This window comes from Podarcis melisellensis (assembly GCF_964234715.1).
Source record: "Podarcis melisellensis genome assembly, chromosome: 3".
Lineage (NCBI taxonomy): Eukaryota > Metazoa > Chordata > Lepidosauria > Squamata > Lacertidae > Podarcis > Podarcis melisellensis.
Window position 1 is genome coordinate 112,627,664 of NC_138530.1, and position 18,780 is coordinate 112,646,443.

At 46.7% G+C, this 18,780-nt stretch overlaps 1 protein-coding gene across 1 annotated transcript in view; it reads right to left on the bottom strand.

Moving 5' to 3' along the window:
- The window catches only part of WDFY2 (WD repeat and FYVE domain containing 2), a 55,327-nt gene extending 36,636 nt beyond the window's left edge, over positions 1–18,691 (bottom strand). The window contains exon 1 of the mRNA XM_081906436.1: positions 18,459–18,691. Within this exon, the coding sequence (XP_081762562.1) occupies positions 18,459–18,601 (143 nt within the window). The 5' untranslated portion in view covers positions 18,602–18,691. The remainder of the gene's footprint in view (positions 1–18,458) is intronic.
- Between the last annotated feature and the right edge of the window lie 89 nt (positions 18,692–18,780).

The following is an 18,780-nucleotide window of genomic DNA, read 5'->3' on the forward strand; positions in this document are numbered from 1 at the left end:
CGCTACAGCGGTCTAGCGGCTTCTAGCGATCAGCTGTTAAGCGGCTTATCAGCGGATCAGCAAGATTTTTTCGTCTTGCGAAGCAAGCCCATAGGGAAATTCGTTTTGCGAAGCGCCTCCAAAACGGAAAACCCTTTCGTCTAGCGGGTTTTCTGTCTTGCGAGGCGTTCGTCTTGCGGGGCACCACTGTACTTCTCTTTTGTGTGTTTGCAAGAGTTCTCAACTAGTTGTAGATGCAAAACATAAATGCAGCTTTGGTTTGTCCTATGGAGTTAAAAAATATTGTCAGCCGAATGAGCACCAAGCCGAATATTACGAGCAAATCACTTTTCCCAGAGGCCATGACTTTGCTGTCATCTGTAGTTCTTGCTGTTGTTACTACTCATCTCTCGCTTACACTAAAAAGTAGTTATAGGGAGGAAATATGAAACGTTCTATGGAGGTATCTGTGGTGTTATTGCCAAGGAAGAAACCCAAGATGTGAAAGGATGACAGATTATTACCTTGTTTTCACTTACTCATACAACTTGTACACATTATGGTTTAAACAAACGACACACACCCATTTTGGAGTAATGTATATCTATGGTCTTCTCAGCAGATTAGCTCATTGTTACTGTTTATTGTTTTTTGTTGTATACACTGCAAATAATTATTTGACACACACTTAGAGGCCTTAGGGGTAGGAACGAAGCACCTTGAATTGAGCCCAGAAAACTAACTGGAAGACTGTAAAGTTGGTCTAAGACCAACATAAATTTGGCTGCAGCATTTTGCACCAGCTGCTGTTTCCAAACATGTTTCCATAATTTGGATAGAAAATGATCAAGGCATGCATGTACAATATTTTACTAGAAATGTGAGCAGCGTGAATGGGACAAGTAACAAATGCTGTGTGAGCTGAAGTGATAGGACTTATTCCTTTCCTGTCTGCCAGTGTCAGAAACTCAGGTATATAAGCTGGGTGGCAAATGGCTCCTTAAACCAGGGTTGCAGTCGCCAAAAGGGAATGCCTAGTTGCCATTTTTGGGTCAGACGGCTTGCAAAGTTGTATTTTTCAATATGACTTTTTGGTTCCTGAAATTCATTCTGGTTGTGCAGATAAAATATAACAGACATAATTCTACAGAATGTGTTCCTAGTGTGTGAAAACAGTCAAGACCCAAGCATGCACCTCCCGATAATGGAGATGTCAGGCACCATCCTGGTACCCGGGCATCTTCACTTGGTCACAAGTGACTGATAAAAAGGTAAAGGGACCCCTGACCATTAGGTCCAGTCGTGGCCGACTCTGGGGTTGCTGTGCTCATCTCGCTTTATTGGCTGAGGGAGCGGGCGTACAGCTTCTGGGTCATGTGGCCAGCATGACTAAGCTGCTTCTGGCGAACCAGAGCAGCGCACGGAAATGCCGTTTACCTTCCCGCCGGAGCGGTACCTATTTATCTACTTGCACTTTGGCGTGCTTTCGAACTGCTAGGTTGGCAGGAGCAGGGACTGAGCAACGGGAGCTCACCCCATCACGGCGATTCGAACTACCAACCTTCTGATCGGCAAGTCCTAGCCTCTGTGGTTTAACCCACAGAGCCACCCACGTCCCTAAGTGACTGATAGCCAAGTGCAAAATGCGCTTGGCGAATTTCGAATACTGCAGTCCCCTCCCCAAATCTGCTCTGAAGGAGCCTCCATCAGATTGCTCTAACATTGCAAATGGCTTAAATTTTTGTTGGGATTTGTTACGGTCATTTTTGCACTCTTATCTATGATACTAATATCTGAATAACTTCTCTCTCCAGATGACCAAACTATTATGTGCACAGAAATCTGCCATAAAAACATCAACTGCTGACACACTGTTTTATGAGGAACAGCCAGTTGCTAATCTCTTAAATACTTCTCTCAGAGATACAAGATAGCATCCACAGCTAAGACTATAAAACCAGACTGACTTTACAAACTTAATCAAAACTGTAATCCCCGGCAGATGCCAGCTAATTAGTTTGAAATAAGCAGAACTGACCCCCAAATATCTTATTTGTGTAGTGAATCAGCTCCAGCCGTCATCAGTTTGTACATTTCTGCATTCCACGCCGATGAAATTGTCATCTTTTATTCCTTTCTCTTTTGCCCTCATTTTACATGTTCTCACATAGAATGTACCTCTGGTAAAGTTTAGATTATTGCAATGCAAAAGCCAATTCATGCACTAGCAATTGTGTTTGTGTGTGTGTAGACAGATACAACTTAAATATCCCTCCTTATTCCTTCTTATCACCATACACAATCACAAGCTTTGAATTCTTTTCAGCCTTTATAACACAACAGTTCAGCCCTTGGCTAATGTTTTATTCACAGCAGCTAGACCATCAGTTAACAGAAAGCCTGACGCAATACTACTGAGCAATCAAGAACTCTCAAATCCTGTTCTGCTCCCAATAGCTTGCAGAAAACTGCAGTATCTCTTCCAACTCTAGTCAAGGTTTTCTTTTACCTACAACACAGCATGGGTAAACAGTGTTTTAGCCCAGTCTGTGGTGCTCATCTCGCTTTATTGGCCGAGGGAGCCGGCGTACAGCTTCCAGGTCATGTGGCCAGCATGACTAAGCCACTTCTGGCAAACAAGAGCAGTGCACAGAAATTAACTGTAGTTTGTTTAATTGTCCAAACTCCACCTAATGGCTTAATGGTGTTTGGTAAGCCATGAAAAAAAACTTGGTTACAGCTTGCGGTTTGTTTGCAGTGAAACAAACCACAAGGCCAAGTTCAGTTGTAACATCAAGCCAAACCATGGTTTATCTCCCACTAGAGCAACAAAGCAGAAGAAGTAGCAAAGTGGCCACTATTTTCCATGTACCACCAGCATGTTTGCACATTCGCATTAAGCCATCTTTGGCTTAGTGTTACATGCAAGCCAAGCCAATCTGAAACCATGTTTGTGTTGACTTACAAACCTTGATTTGTTCTAGCTGTGGCCAGGTGTTGTGTGCCAACGCCTTTCTGAACCATGGTTTGCTTAAAACTTAGTAAACAAGAGGGAACGGAATCCAATAAGTTTAAGAACTGGAGTCCAACTCAAGGAAGCCACTACCACCCAATCCCTTTAGTGCAAGATCAGGCAGAAGGGGTTCCCGAGGTGTCAACACAGTCAGCAGCAGAAATGACACAGGCTTATGCAGAAACTTTTAATTACACCAGGCAGCTTTTCAACGGTACCATTCAGAGACTACCTAAAGAGCAAATCAAGTACAGCAAGAACATTAGCAGAAGGGATTTTTATTAGCCAAACCTCTGACTAATCCAGGGGCAGACCAGGAAAGACTTAAAAGGTGAATTATTTTTAGAGGAGGAAGGTCATAACAAAATAGGAAATGCATTCTCCAAAGCATGCCCTGGCTTTGACACAGGAGTCTAGAAAAATCAAGATACTTGCAAGCTATGTTGTCAATAGATATTATCGTGCCCTGTTCTGAAGCAAAAAAGCACAGTTCTCTGGTTGCCTTCTTGCACATATTTTTAGAAGAGTGTCCATGCAAAGTATTTTACATGAGCATCTAAAAAGCATAACACATGCATGCAACAAATGTGTCCTTAAAATCAGAGAACTGTAGAGTTGGATGGGACCACAAGGGCTGTCTAGTCCAACCCCGGCAATGCAGGGACCTTTTGCCCAACGTGGGGCTCGAACCCACAACCTTGAGATTAAGAGTCTGAAGCTCTATTGACTGAGCTTCCCAGGTGTTCTGCACATGTCAGGCAGGTGGACAAAGAGGCTGAAGGGGAGGAAGGAGGAAAGTCTTATCATCCCAACTCTTTAATTCTCATGGAATTGTTTTGTTGCCTTGAAAATTACTAATATGCCTTGAAAATTACTAATATGTGTATGTACACATATGTGTATCTAGATGTACAGACAGTGTGCATATAGTATACAGTGGCGATTTAAAAGCCCCCGGGAAGGCAGGCAGGGGGGACAAAGACTTTTGCCCCCCGCCAGCCTTCAGAAGAGGTCCAGGACCACTTCTGAAGGCCGGCGGGGGGGGGAAGTCTTTGCTCCCCCCCCGCCTGCCTTCAAAAGCCGTCCGGGATAGCGGGAAGCGCTTCCCTGCTATCCCGGACCGCTTTTAAAATGCTGGCGGTGGGGAGCAAAGCCTTTCGGCCCCCGCCGGCCTTCCTGGACCTCTTCTGAAGGCCGGAGGGGGGGGGAAGGCTTTGCTCCCCACTGCCAGCATTTAAAAGAGGTCCCCGGAGATTTCCCTATGGGCTTTCTTCTTGCGAAGCAAGCCCATAGGGAAAATCGTCTAGCGAAGCGACGCAAAAACCGAAAAACCCTTTTTTGTCTTGCGGGGCACCACTGTATATACAGTGGTACCTCTGGTTGAGAATGGGATCTGTTCTGGAGGCCCGTTCGCAACCTGTGTCTGTGCGCGGGTCATGATTCGCGGCTTCTGCACATGTGTGTGACGTCATTTTGCGCGTCCGCACATGCGCAAGCAGTGAAACCCAGAAGTAACCCATTCCAGTACTTCCGGGTCGCTGTGGGACACAACCTGAAAACGCTCAACCTGAAGCAAACGTAACATGAGGTATGACTGTATATAAAAAGGGCACCATTCACCTAAAAGCCTGTAGGGATATCGCGGAGTGGACAGTGAGGTCCGGAGGGAGCACACTCTCCACCAGCAGGCAGCCACAGTCTGCCTGCACGCGTGACCCTGGGGTGCAGGAAAAACCTCCCTCTCAGACAAGTCATGGCTGTCTAGAACATCGTTCCCTATGTCTGACCTTCTGCGGTCTCAGCAGTCAGCGGTGTCCTGTCTGTAACCTTTGTCCTCGAGACCTTTTGTCTCCTTCGTCATACACTGTGCAAGGGGAAAATGACGCTGTGGAACAGGTGCCAAAACAGCTTTGTACCACCCCCCCCCGATCTCGGGACGGAAGATGTGTAAAGGTCACAGCCCAAAAATGTATCTGCCTGGCTTGCATATTTGTCTCAATCAAAGGAGGCTCCACAGGAATGGCAGCAGCTCGCTTCAGCCCACCTGTGCACAGCTCACATGATGATCAACTCCTGTCTTGGGCCTTCACTTCAAAAACCCCTATCAACAAAAGCCCTGTCCAAGGGCTTCTGCTTTCATAATGGAGGTTTCTCCCTTCCCTTCCCCTGCAGACCTCCCAAAATTGTCTTGTGGGTGTGTGTGTGTCAAGACAACCCCCAGATCTGCACGCAGGGAGAGTGGCAGGGGACACTTCCATCCGGCAAGCTGATAGGTTTGTAATGGCAGAATGTTAAATATATATTTCTATCAACAGATATTCCAAATGAAAAATGATTAAGATTTCCAAAGTTGAAAATTTCTTTCCTAACTATCCAGGAAAAGTAACCAAGAGTTCAGCATGAAAACAGAAGCACAGGCACAATGGTGGTGCCCCTCAGCTACCCTTTCCCCAAAGAAGGACCTCATCATGACAATTCTGTTGTTCCTGAACCCAGAAGCAAGGTCCTGTTCTCTTCATGTGGCAGCCACAAGAGAGAGAAAAGGCACATCTTGTGCACACCCACTTCCAGCTCATTTAGCACACGGCAAGATACCTGGGAGCACCACACCATTCTAGGAGGATTGTCATTTCAAGTGTCACTTCTGAAGCATTGCTGGGAATCTCTCTGGTACGCAGTGAAGTGAAATCCCAAGAGCCACTTTCAGTCTGAATTAAAGCCTTTAGCAGGAGATGCACAGAACTGCCTCCCCGCAGGATTAAGTCAGCTGTGAGCTGAGCTTTTTCTCCTTCATATTTGTTCCACTGTCTGATCAGCTATAGTTTCCAACTCCTCTCTCCCTGCCTCTTCCCTTTTTTATTCTTCCCTTTTATTTTGGGAAGCTGCCCTTCTTACTCCATCTGCTTCACAAATGAACCCTAAACTCTGAAAGAACTGTACAACTGACTTAACTGCATAATGTGCTTAGGCTAGGGTCTATGTGATCACAAACAAAGGTTTCTGTAGCAGAATGGAAAATAGATTGTGACTGTATTGTGATCCTTTTTATTCAGCAGAACCTCGGGGGGAGAGAGGTGAGAAACAAAGCACAAAGCATGGCAACTCCAAGGGGCTGGTGGGAATCCAACAAACAAGTTCTCTTTTTAAAATTCAAACCCCAGTTCAAGTCAGACTGCTACGTACAACATTCTGCATACATATCAACTTCATATTCTGCTGCCGTCTTATTTATTTTATTTACTGAATTTATATACATCTATCTGACAGTGTGCATGAATTAGATTGGTCCTGGTTGTTTGATGCTATCCTACCAGCTATGGCAATGGCTTACCTCTCCAGAAGGGCATGGTAGAATGTGATGCTAATATATCCAATACCAAGATGAAGGTCTACCAGGCTTATGAGCATGCTGCTTTATGGAAGTGAGCCACAGGCAATTCACAATTTCCAGAAGCCACATATGCTGTGTCAGGAAGATTTTGGGCATCGCATGGCAGGACAGAGTCTCAAAGATGGCCTCTCCCAAACCCACATTCCCAGCACGTTCACACTCCTGTCTCAGTGACGTCTACGCTGGCTTGCCCATGTCTACAGAATGGAAGATGGCAGGATCCCCAAGGAGCTGGCTTCAGCCACCAAGCCTGTTGGCAGACCAACTCTGTGTTACAAAGGTGTCTGCAAACAAGACTTGAAGGCTGACAAATAACCACCATTGCCGTTTGAGAATCCCTTGCAGATGACCCCAGCACCCGGAGACAGTCAAGGTTGTGTATCCACAGCAGTGACCAGTAGAGGAATGACTGCTGGGAGGAGCGCAGAGAGAAGAAACGCCATGGTGCATCTGCAGCAGCACAATGAACACTTTCACCTGCCCCAGCTGCAACAAAACATGTCTCTCCCGTGTCTGTCTCCAAAGCCACAGCAGGTGTTGTAACCCCAGATGCAGAGTCTTCCATTGTCTCCCGAGACAGACGGATGTCAACAACAACCATAGACACTACACTGCCATCTGGTTCCAAGAGAGCTCAGTCAGTCTTGCCAAGTCAACAGTAGGAACCATTGCTCTTTCCTAGCTCCTCCCTGTGTCTACATACACAGCCCTCAGGCCCATTTCATACAGGCAGCAAGAAGGGGGGAAGCAAAGAAGGCAGTGGAGGTTTAGGATCAGTGTGTTCCTTCTCCTAGATGGGCTACCTTTCCTCGCCTTCTTGAACAGTGGACGCACTATTAGTCTCCTCCACTCAATCCGCCAGAGCCTTTCTTTGCGTGCAAGGGAAGTCCCTAACGCACAGAGGGTTTGAGACTCACCAGCTACCCCATTATGTGGATTATGCCAGCTATATTATCAAATTTAGTTTAACAACTTTTTCAGATTTCTCACAAAGCCTCCCACGTTTTGGCACTGACCTCCTGCTTAGCACAGCACAATGACTTTTCTACAACCTAAGCATTCAGGAAACAGATGCCACCATGGAGCAATCTTCCAGGCTGCCTACCAGTTAACTCTGAAAAGGAAGCAAATTGTGATTTGGAAAAAAGCTAAGACACAACTGAAGGTAATCAAGTTGTACTCAGAGTAAACCCACTGAAATAAACACACCGGTAAGTAAGTTAGAGCCTTTAATTTCAATGGGTCTAGACTGAGTGAAATCACCCAATGTTTGGAATTTGTCCTGAGCCTGGCCACATCAGTCTTTCACATACTCAGGGATAATCAACAAAGGGACCTATTAATAAATGGAGAAAGTTTGTTATGCACCTTGAGATATTTGTATAGGCTGGATTACAAATCTATTTTTAAAATCCTCTGAGATTACTGAAATTTAAGAATGATACACCAATAGATCAATTTCAAGAGAAAACAGCACAATTTTCATTTAACTTATTAAGCATGTGAACACATATACCGTTTTTTCGTTTTTAAGACAAGATTTTTTTATTAAATAACAATGCTTAAAATTTGGGGTCGTCTTATACACGGATAGTGCTGAGATGAAACATGCGATTGGTGGCTGCCGCAAGCTCCAGGAGATTGTCATCGGCATTTGGTGGGGTGAATGGTGGCTGCCGCAAGGTCTGCTGCGGCAATCAGATGTGCGATTGTCGGCTGCTGGTGGCGAGCGGTCAGATGATTATTGGCTTCATGGATGCATATGATTGGCATTGGTGGTCAGGCGGGTGAGCAATTGTTGGCAATCCTTCCCCAAAAAAGCTCAACAACTCTGGGCAATCCCCCCCCAAAATGCAATCTTTGTGCAATCTTCCCTCATTTCCTCTATTCTGAGTCCCAAAAAATAGGGGTCGTGTTATACACGGGGGAGGGGGGTGTTATACATGGAAAAAATATGGTACTTTGAATGACTGGACTGTAGGAAAACAAATGAGAACTAAGTACAACCTCAAGATGCAAAGAAAAGATACCAAACAATATTGGTAAGAAAGGACTGAAGGATCTAAGCTCCTCATTCCCAACAGGCTCACTTTTGCCAAGTTAGTTTCAGAAAGTCATACTGTGTTCTTAAAAAGGCATACAGCAGAACAAATTTGAGTTGTATCTGGAACAGATTTCCTCACATGCAAAGTTACTACTTCTTTACCCTGTAGTTCCCCTGAACCCCCAAATCTGCTATGGGTGATTGGGAGAACCTGCAGAACAAGTTGGAGGTGCAGAACAGTTTGTTCATCTAGGCCAGTCATGTCCAAAAAAGCTCAATGATCACTGCAAGATCGCAGTCTCTTGGGAATTGGACGCGCCTGATCTAGGCTGATGATGAGACTTCAAACGCAATCCTAGCACCTGGGCACCTTCAGCTGGTTGCAAGTGGCCAACAGCAAAATGCGCATGGCAAATTTTGAATGTTGGCTATGATCAAAATTAGAATCACATCAAAGAAGGGATTCAAAATCTTATTTTAACAGGGCACATCATGAGATGGCTCATTAGCAGGCAACATTTCATCAGTATTACCAAATCTGACACTTTTATAATATGCTTTCATCTGTCATTAAGAGATTATATGAGTTTTAAAATATTTATCTCAGCTAGCTACCAATCAATCAAAGGGAAATTTGAATGTGATTTATAAAATTACCAACTTGCTTTTTAAAATGACCATTGCTAACAAGGCAAAAAAAAACCCTTAGTTATAAAATAATTGCCAACTTGGGAATTCTTATCAACAAAGATGGGAAATAGGCCAGTTAGTCCAATGAACCTATTTTTTTTTCTATAGCTGTGGTTTCCAAACCACAGTCTGCAAAATTCATTCAGGTGGTCTTTTGCATTTCTATAAAAAATACAATTAAAAACCATGCAGCACCTAGCACAGTGCGTTACCCCTGCTACAGCAGGCAGAAAAACCCTTTTAAAGGAGGGAAATACAGCTTAACAAGTCTTCTCATTCAGATTGGTTGTAATTTTTGTACTAAAGGATGTTATCATAATTCAGAGTGTTTACAACATCTTGTTAGTTTGATAGTGTGGGAAGTGTTTAAGATAGTAGTTTTATGATTCTTTGATTCCATACTTGGGAACCAGCTCAGGGTACCGTATTTTTCGCACCATAGGACGCACCGGACAATAGGACGCACCTTGTTTTAGAGGGGGGAGAACAAGAAAAAAAAATTCTTCTGCTCTCTGCCCAGCGCCCCTTCAGCGAAGCGGCAGGAGGCTCTGCGCAGAGAGTGGGAGAATTTTCCCCCTTTTGTTTTCCCATTCTAAAACAAGGTGCCGTTTAAGGTACGTTCAGGCGGCTACCTTGGAAGCCTGGAGAGCGAGAGGGGTCGGTGCGCACCGACCCCTCTCGCTCTCCAGGCTTCAGGTTCCTTTCGACCTGCTCTTTGGGGCTGGCGGGGGAAGCCCACCACCAGCCCCAAAGAGCAGGTCAGGGAGCAGCGGCCATAGGCGCGCGTCACATCTCCAGCCGGGAGAGGGTCGCGGGGGGCTGCTTTAGCCCCGTGCGTGCTCTCCCGGCTGGAGAGGTGACGCGCGCCTATGGAGGCTCCTGCCATAAGCGCGCGTCACCTCTCCAGCCGGGAGAGCACGCGCGGGCCCCCCGCGACCCTCTCCCGGCTGGAGAGGTGACGCGCGCTTATGGCAGGAGCCTCCATAGGCGCGCGTCACCTCTCCAGCCGGGAGAGCACGCACGGGGCTAAAGCAGCCCCCCGCGACCCTCTCCCGGCTGGAGAGGTGACGCGCGCCTATGGCAGGAGCCTCCATAGCCGAGCGTCACCTCTCCAGCCGGGAGAGCACGCGCGGGGCTAAAGCAGCCCCCCGCAACCGTCTCCCGGCTGGAGACGCGGGGCTGGGGCGGGGGAAGCCCCAGCTTCCCCCTCCCCCAGAACGGGACCCAGAGCCATGCCGAAGCTGCGCGCAGCTTTGGCATCGCTCTGGGAGCTTTCGGGGCTGGGGGAGGAGGAAGCCCTCCGCCAGCCTCCAAACCATGTCGGGAGACAGCGGGAGGGCGCGCTGCGCCTCTCCCGCTGTCTCCCGAGTTTGCGGGGCTGGCGACGGGGAGGAGCAGGCTTCTCCCCCCCGCCAGCCTTCTAGCCAAGTCAGGGGGCAGTGGGAAGGACGCTCTGCGCCTCTCCCCCTGTCCCCCGAGTTTGCGGGGCTGGCGACGGGGAGGAGCAGGCTTCTCCCCCCGCCAGCCTTCTAACCAAGTCGGGGGACAGCGGGATGGCGGCGTTCCGCCTCCCCGCTGTCCCCCGAGCTTGTGGGGCTGGTGGTGGGGCTCTCCTGAAGCCTGGAGAGCGAGAGGGTCGGTGCGCACCGACCCCTCTCACTCTCCAGCTTCAGCGAAAGCCTGCATTCGCACCATAGGACGCACACACATTTCCCCTTCATTTTTGGAGGGGAAAAAGTGCGTCCTATGGTGCGAAAAATACGGTAACTTTGGTAGGTTATGTACCTATGAAACAACCTGCCCAAACCAGGTGCCCTCCAGATTTTTTGGACTACAATCCCTTCAGTCCCAAACAACCAGTGGCGTAGCGTGGGTTGTCAGCACCCGGGGCAAGGCAAGTAATTTGCGCCCCCTAACCCGTGGATTTGCGCCCCCTAACCCTAACCCCCACCCCCAGATGTTGCGCCCGGTGCGGCTGGCCCCCCCTGCACCCCCCACGCTACGCCACTGCAAACAACCTTTGTAGGCAAAAACACCTGAAAGGGCACCAGGCTGGGGAAGCTCAAATGCCAGTGTTTAACAGTATCTTCATTAGGCCTAAAAGAAAAGTCACAAACATTTTGAATGCTTTTAGAACTCTTCGTTTGGCAAGATGTTACTAAATAGGGAACCACGGGGTGAAAAATAAAGCTTAGATAATTGAGGTGATTTTAATATGTTTTAGTATTTTAACTTTTGTATGTTCTGAAGGACGGCTGTGAATTTTTCTTGATTTTCTTGTTTTAACTTTTTGTAAACCGCTTTGAGGTGCCTTTTTATTTAACAACCAGACTGTGTATAAACGTTATGAAACAATAAAGAAAATAATAACAATAACAATAATGTAGAAAAATTAGGCTAGATATTGTAACCATGAAGTCAGACAAAATGGAGACCGCAGGCTAAGGCACCCATCCTGTCTTGCCTGTGCTTCTTAGATCATATTTTGGCTCATAAAAGGATTTAATTCTACACTGGACACAGAAATATCGCCTCATAACTATAGACCTATTCAGTTCCACGCAGCTCTGGAGAAAGAGTGATTACGGAGATCATTTTGTTACTGAAAACACTGATTGTTCTATGCATTTTTGGCTTACGTCAGCATAATACTGTCAACAGTTGAACACAAATCTCTTCTTTCCCTGAGACATTCTAGAAGGGAAAAAACTACTGGTAATAAGAAGAGTCTTGCTATATTTTTTTTAAAAAAACAAAACACCAGGAACTAAATTGAAATAATATAATGCCTTTACAAAATCTGTTCCATAGGAATCAAGACAGTTTTAGAAAACCAAATCACCAGATGATGTTGAAGTTACAGTCCTTTATTTGCACAAACATTTTTTTAAAAGCTTTATCAGAAAACCTATGAAAGAACTAAAGAACTTGAACCCACAAAATAAGCTTTGTTCTATTCCATATCTATTATCTCCTTTACTGGGGTGTGTTCTCTTCAAGGTCTACAATTGCTTTCTCTAAGCAAACTGCCATACTTGGGTAATGCTAATAAATGTGATGAACCCAGGTTTGGACAACAGGACAAGCCAAGGATTTTGGTTTGTTGCTTGCAGAGACAGCAGAAGTGGGGACCTCTGAGCAAGTTAAGTTAAACATTAACCATGGTTTATTGTGACATGCCAAGGCAGCCAGTTTAAGATGTCACATAACAGAGAACCGACAAAACAAACTTTATGACTCTGCCTTGGTTGTTTTATTCTGCAAGTAATGCTGAAGGAAAAACAGAAAGGTATTCATTACCCCTAAGTTTAGCAAAGTTCCCCAATACAAACAGGGCTACTTAAGGCCATTAAAGAAGGCCCTAAAATTTTCACAAACTTGAAAATGATCAAATATTAGATTATACGCCTATAACCCAGGGCCAGCAACCATATGCACCTAAATCAAAGTGACAAAGCCTTCCTATTAAAGGCCAATGACCATCACTGGAGTCCTCCTGACCTAGTTAAGGCATCAGATTTTACTTCAGTTATATTCACAAGCAGCACCAAAGCGCAAGATACCGTATAGGACGCACCTAGTTTTTTTGGGGGGGAAATAAAGAAAAAAAAATTATTCCCCCCCCCCAGGTGCGGGGCTGGGGCGGGGGAAGTCCGAGCTTCCCCCGACCCCAGCCCCCAGAACAGGCTGCTATCCGCTAGCCGTGGGAGAGCCACGCGACTTCGCGTAGCTGTCCCACGGCTAGCAGAGCGTTGCGCGAAGCGCAAAGCTTGGGGCGTGCTGAGCTCAGTGTGCCCCAAGCTTCTTGGTGCCGGCAAGCTCTCCACTAGCCGTGGAGAGCTGTGTCTCCCACGGCTAGCTTCCTGAAGCCTGCATTCGCCCCATAGGACGCACACATATTTCCCCTTCATTTTTGGAGGGGGAAAAGTGCGTCCTATAGGGCAAAAAATACAGTACATTTCTGTAAATAGAGAAGCTGAATAGCAGTATTCACTGCAACTGTAACCCAGACTAGGAAGAAGCATGTAGCAAGCTGTTTCCATTCTCATGTAGGCCAAGGATGGCCAATGTATTGTATAGGCAGGGGGGTGTCTGTGTACAGGCACCCTTGAACAAAAGCAGGAGGGGCCATATTGCTCCTCAGCTCATCAGAAAAGCCATGTAATAAACGTGGATCTGAGTGACTTTCTCTCATGCTATGTTGTTGTTTAGTCGTTTAGTTGTGTCCGACTCTTCGTGACCCCTGGACCAGAACACGCCAGGCACTCCTGTCTTCCACTGCCTCCTGCAGTTTGGTCAAACCCATGCTGGTAGCTTCGAGAACACTGTCCAACCATCTCGTCCTCTGTCGTCCCCTTCTCCTTGTGCCCTCCATCTTTCCCAACATCAGGGTCTTTTCCAGGGAGTCTTCTCTTCTCATGAAGTGGCCAAAGTATTGGAGCCTCAGCTTCAGGATCTGTCCTTCCAGTCAGCACTCAGGGTTGATTTCCTTCAGAATGGATAGATTTGATCGTCTTCCTGATTGAGCAGTCTCATGGCAAGGCCACTCCCCAAGGCAGAGCACAATTCACATGTGCTGGGATGTGCACCAAAATGGAATAGATTGAGGGATGCTTATTGAAAAGGTGAAACACTATTGCCCCTCAGGACAGAGTTAAGACACAGTGTCTCCTTTTCATAGTTTTTTTTTTCATAGTTTCAACCTTGTATAAATTTGGGCCTTAGGTATCTTATTAGCCCAAGAAAAAAAAAAAGGAAGATGCTTTAGAATCACGTGATTCTTGAGTAGTAAAGACTCATCAAGCCCACATTCTTTGTAACTAAAATACACACACCCAGCGACAAATCCAAACATGACTGCTCAGCTGTGCAAAAAGCAGTCACCATGATATGGCATCTTGTTACTTAACCACCCGAAAGAAAGGCTTTGAATTAACATTATGAAAACAGAGCAGAATGCCCTCACTGGACGGGGTTTCCTGAATCTGCAAATCTAAGAACCGACTGCGCAAAAGGCAGAACAGCTGCTGTACTACAAAGCTGAGACCCCAAATAACCCCTGATCTGTCAGAGAAAGGTGCATTATTTTCAACCTTTGTGCATTAGGAAGGTACTGTGAAGCGTCTAAGACATGGGTAGGCAAACTGAGGCCCTGGGGCCGGATCCGGCCCAATCGCCTTCTCAATCTGGCCTGCGGACGGTCCAGGAATCAGCGTGTTTTTACATGAGAAGAATGTGTCCTTTTATTTAAAATGCATCTCTGGGTTATTTGCGAGGCATAGGAATTCGTTCATCCTCCCCCTCCCCCCAAAAAATATAGTCTAGCCCCCCACAAGATCTGAGGGACCGTGGACCGGCCCCCTGCTGAAAAAGTTTGCTGACCCCTGGTCTAAGAGATCCTGTACCTCAAAGAAAAAACACCCCAAGGGAGTTTGTGAACATCTACACTACAAAACCTGTCTTAACTACAGACACCATGAAATATTAAAGCATTAATGCAATGACACAAAACCTAGCATATGCCATTTGCAACTGAGCTTTTACATCTGTAACCACTGCTGAAAACTACCTACAAATTATTTTGAAATATTGTGATCGTAGACCCAAAATATATTAGCCTGAGTAAGTGGTGCGTTTTTTTCAATTCACAAAACACCTCTGTGGCTAATACAGATTAAAGATAAAATGAGGTTGGTTTTTGACAGACTGGGGTAATAGACTAAAATAAGAAAGCCAACCACAAGAATGAATTATTTTTCAGCAACCTTTCCAAGTGAAAAGTTAAATTTTAATGTCTCAAATAGCAGACTGCTTAGGGAGGTAATTTATAGATGCCTTTTGGAAAGTAATTAAATACCTGAGAAGATAACAATGTTAACACCACAATAATGATAGCACCTCCAGAATGTGTCACATCACCAGCCACTGGGCTGCCCAAATATTTAATGATAACACAACTCAAGCACATTGATGCAATGAAAAAAGACAGTGATATGCAAATAGAAACTATGTCTATAATTTTTTAAAATTAAAGGTGGGTACTAACTATATCATATTACACTTCTGATGGAAAAGCCCCATACAGATTATTATCTAAGAGCTGAGTGAGCATAGTTCCTAGAGTACCCTCAGTTCAACTTCTAGTCTGAAAAAGAACTTTATCATCTTGTCTAAGATTAAAACACCACACAGGCCCTAGGGAAGCTGGGGACTAGAAAGAGATCACAGGAGATAGTAAAATGAAGGGGTGGAGAGGCCGGAGGCAAGGTGGCCGGTGGAAGCATGCAGCAAGGCAATGGACTGAAAAAAGAGGAAAGAGAAGAGCTGGAAAGTGAGACTTGAGGAAAAGCACAGAATGGACAGAGAACAGGGGAAGAAGGCTCCAGCGAGACAAGGAACTTTGGAGAACATGACAAGCTGCATTGCACCATACCACAGACAACATTTCAAGTTGCAATCCCCAAGTTTCCACTTAGCTGACACATACATTTATCCTATCAGCAAAAAAAAAATAGGATGTATAACAGAGTTCTTAAGAAGCAATGACTGCTGGAGCTGGAGGAGAAAGTGCAAATGGGACCAAACCTCACAGAGAATAGCAGGCTTTGCAAGCGCCTGTCTCATCAACACTGCAAACAGATGCATGAAAGTACAATTTGTCATCTCCTACTTATTTTAAAAGAACACTGTTGGAAGAGGGCTGTTTTACGTAGAGAATGAGGCGGAAAAGCCCCCCCCCCACTCTTCATACCCTTCTTCTGCACTAACAGATTCCTCCCTCTCAAGCTATTTCCAGTTTGTTTCCACACTTTACTTTCACAAACATGGGTTCAGCACTGCCCAGAGGGAGAAGCAGTTGGGGCTAGATAGGAATGGAGAAGTGGCAGGCAGAGAAAGGCTAAAACAGCCCTCACACTGCAGCTTTTTCCTAAACTGGCCCATCTTAAGCAGCTTTCTTTTCTTTTTTTTCATTTTAAAGGCGATCAGGGCCTTGTTATGTATCCACATGCAATGGTAACTTGATCCTGACAAAACGACAACAACAAACAGTTATGCAGGAAAGGAAGTTTGCCTGTTGTGGCTCCTCCTGGGACTGCAGTACTCAGCAACCTAGGAAGAGCAATGCACGCCATCAGACAATGTGCAAAGGTGGTGAGATTAAATGTCACGTATTGATTTGAACCAGCCAGCCAACTGCTTGGCTGCAGGTTTGTAGGCGGAGTATTATTGCTGTGCTAGAAGACAAGATACGCAAGCAGGTAAACCAATACCATTTTTTGCTTCTGTGTTGCACCTCTGAGGAGAACTAACAAGCCTTTCAACGTTCCTGGGAGTCCATATAAAAAAAAAATACCCAAGAAAGGAAGAGCTCAGTCAAGAACAGAATCCAAATGGATCTTCTCAATTTTGCACCCCCTTTGCTTGGCGCTCTTTGCAGGGCAACAGCCTGAACCACCCTAAATCTGGAGCTGCCCACCACATACCAAGCTACCTTTTATGGAGTCCCCAGCAGCAATGGCTCTTCAGGGATGGAGACGGGAGCTTGGCCCACACTCAACACCAGGTGCTGAACCTGAGGCCCTCTCTGCATGGAAAGCAGGCACTTCATCCACAGAGCCTGGTTTATGCTGGCCCCCACCAACAGCGCAGGACCAGGCGGTGCAAAAATTGTGCCTCTCCCCCCTTACTCTGAGTGGTAAAGAACCCACCTGCCCACAGTTGCAATGGGGGCAGCAAAGCAACGCTTGGGAACGGAGTGCTAAAGGCGTCCCATATGGTAGTGTCTCCTCAGGGGAAGAATCCAGCCACTGGTGGGGGCCATTAATGCAGAACAGACCCGACCCTTACGGCTGGGGGTGGGGGTGGGGAGTCACTGACAGAGAGCCAAAGGGAGCCAAAGCAAACATCAGGTCCGGTATACCTGAAGGAGCGTCTCCACCTGCATCGTTCTGCCCACACATTGAGATCCAGCGCCGAGGGCCTTCTGGAGGTTCCCTCATTGTGAGAAGTGAGGTTGCAGGGAACCAGGCGGAGGGCCTTCTCGGTAGTGGCACCTGCCCTGTGGAACGCCCTCCCATCAGATGTCAAGGAAATAGGCAACTATCTTATTTTTAAAAAAACATCTGAAGGCAGCTCTGTTTAGGGAAGTTTTTCATATTTAATGCTGTATTGTTTTTAACACTCGATTGGGAGCCGCCCAGAGTGGCTGGGGAAACTCAGCCAGATGGGCGGGATATAAATAATAAGTTATTATTATTCCTTGACATCAGATGGGAGGGCATTCCACAGGGTGGGCACCACTACACAGAAGACCCTCTGCCTGGTTCCCTGTAACCCAGGGGTCAGCAAGGTTTATCTTGCCTGTGCCGGATCGGTCCCACGGAGATCCCTCCGTGGGCTGGATCACGCGTGTGCGTCAGCATGCGCACCTGTGATTTTCAGCACCATGGAAGCGAGTTCCCGCACCGCGCTGTGCCAGTTTAGCGCAGCGCGCAAGTGGGCACCTCAGTTCAGAGGTGGCCCATGGGCCTTAGGTTGCTGACCCCTCAGCAGATGGGCGGGGTATAAATAATAAAAAATAAAATAATAATTGTCCCTGGTCTCTCGGGGGGGGGGCATTATTACTACTGTATTGTCCATGGTCTCTCAGGGGGCATTATTATTATTATTATCCATGGTCTCTCAGGGGGGGACATTATTATTATTGTCCATGGTCTCTCAGGGGATCATTATTATTATTATTATCCATGGTCTCTGGAGGGGGGCATTATTATTATTATTATTATTATTATTATTATTATTATTATTATCATCATCCATGGTCTCTCAGGGGAGCATTATTATTATGCATGGTCTCTGGGGGGGCATTATTATTATTATTGTCCATGGTCTCTCGGGGGGGGGCATTATTATTATTATTATCCATGGTCTGGGGGGGCATTATTATTATTATTATTATTATTATTATTATTATTATTATTATTATCCATGGTCTCTCGGGGGGGGCATTATTATTATTATCCATGGTCTCTGGGGGGGGGCATTATTAGTATTATTGTCCATGGTCTCTCAGGGGGGCATTATTATTATTATCCATGGTCGGGGGGGCATTATTATTATTATTATTATTATCCATGGTCTCTGGAGGGAGGCATTATTATTATTATTATTATTATTGTCCATGGTCTCTCAGGGGGGCATTATTATTATTATTCTGCATGGTGTCTCGGGGGGCCATGCTGACGCCTCTCCTCGTAGCCCCGACAGCCATCCCACCCCAGGCCGAGGCGCCTCTGGAACGGGCTGCCTCATGAAGCGCTGCCGCCCTCGGCCCCGCTGACCTGTCCTCCGAGACGCTGAGGAAGCCGTCCTCCTTGGGCACCAGCGCCGCCATGGTCACGGCGTGGTCCGGAGAGCCCTCCACCTGGCCGAGCAGCAGCGGCCGGCGACGGAGCGGCGACGAGGGAAGCGCCGGCGCCGCCATAGGGGGAGCGAGGGGCGGAGAGAGCCCGGCCGGATTCCTCCCTCAGGTGCAGCCGCTTGGGAAACCAGGAGCCGGCCCTGCCCGACCACGCCGCGCATGCGCGCTGCCAGGGAGGAGGCGGCCGCGGAGGGGAGGGGCGGCGCCCAAGGGGGGCGGGGCTAAGGGCTTTCCAACGCCAC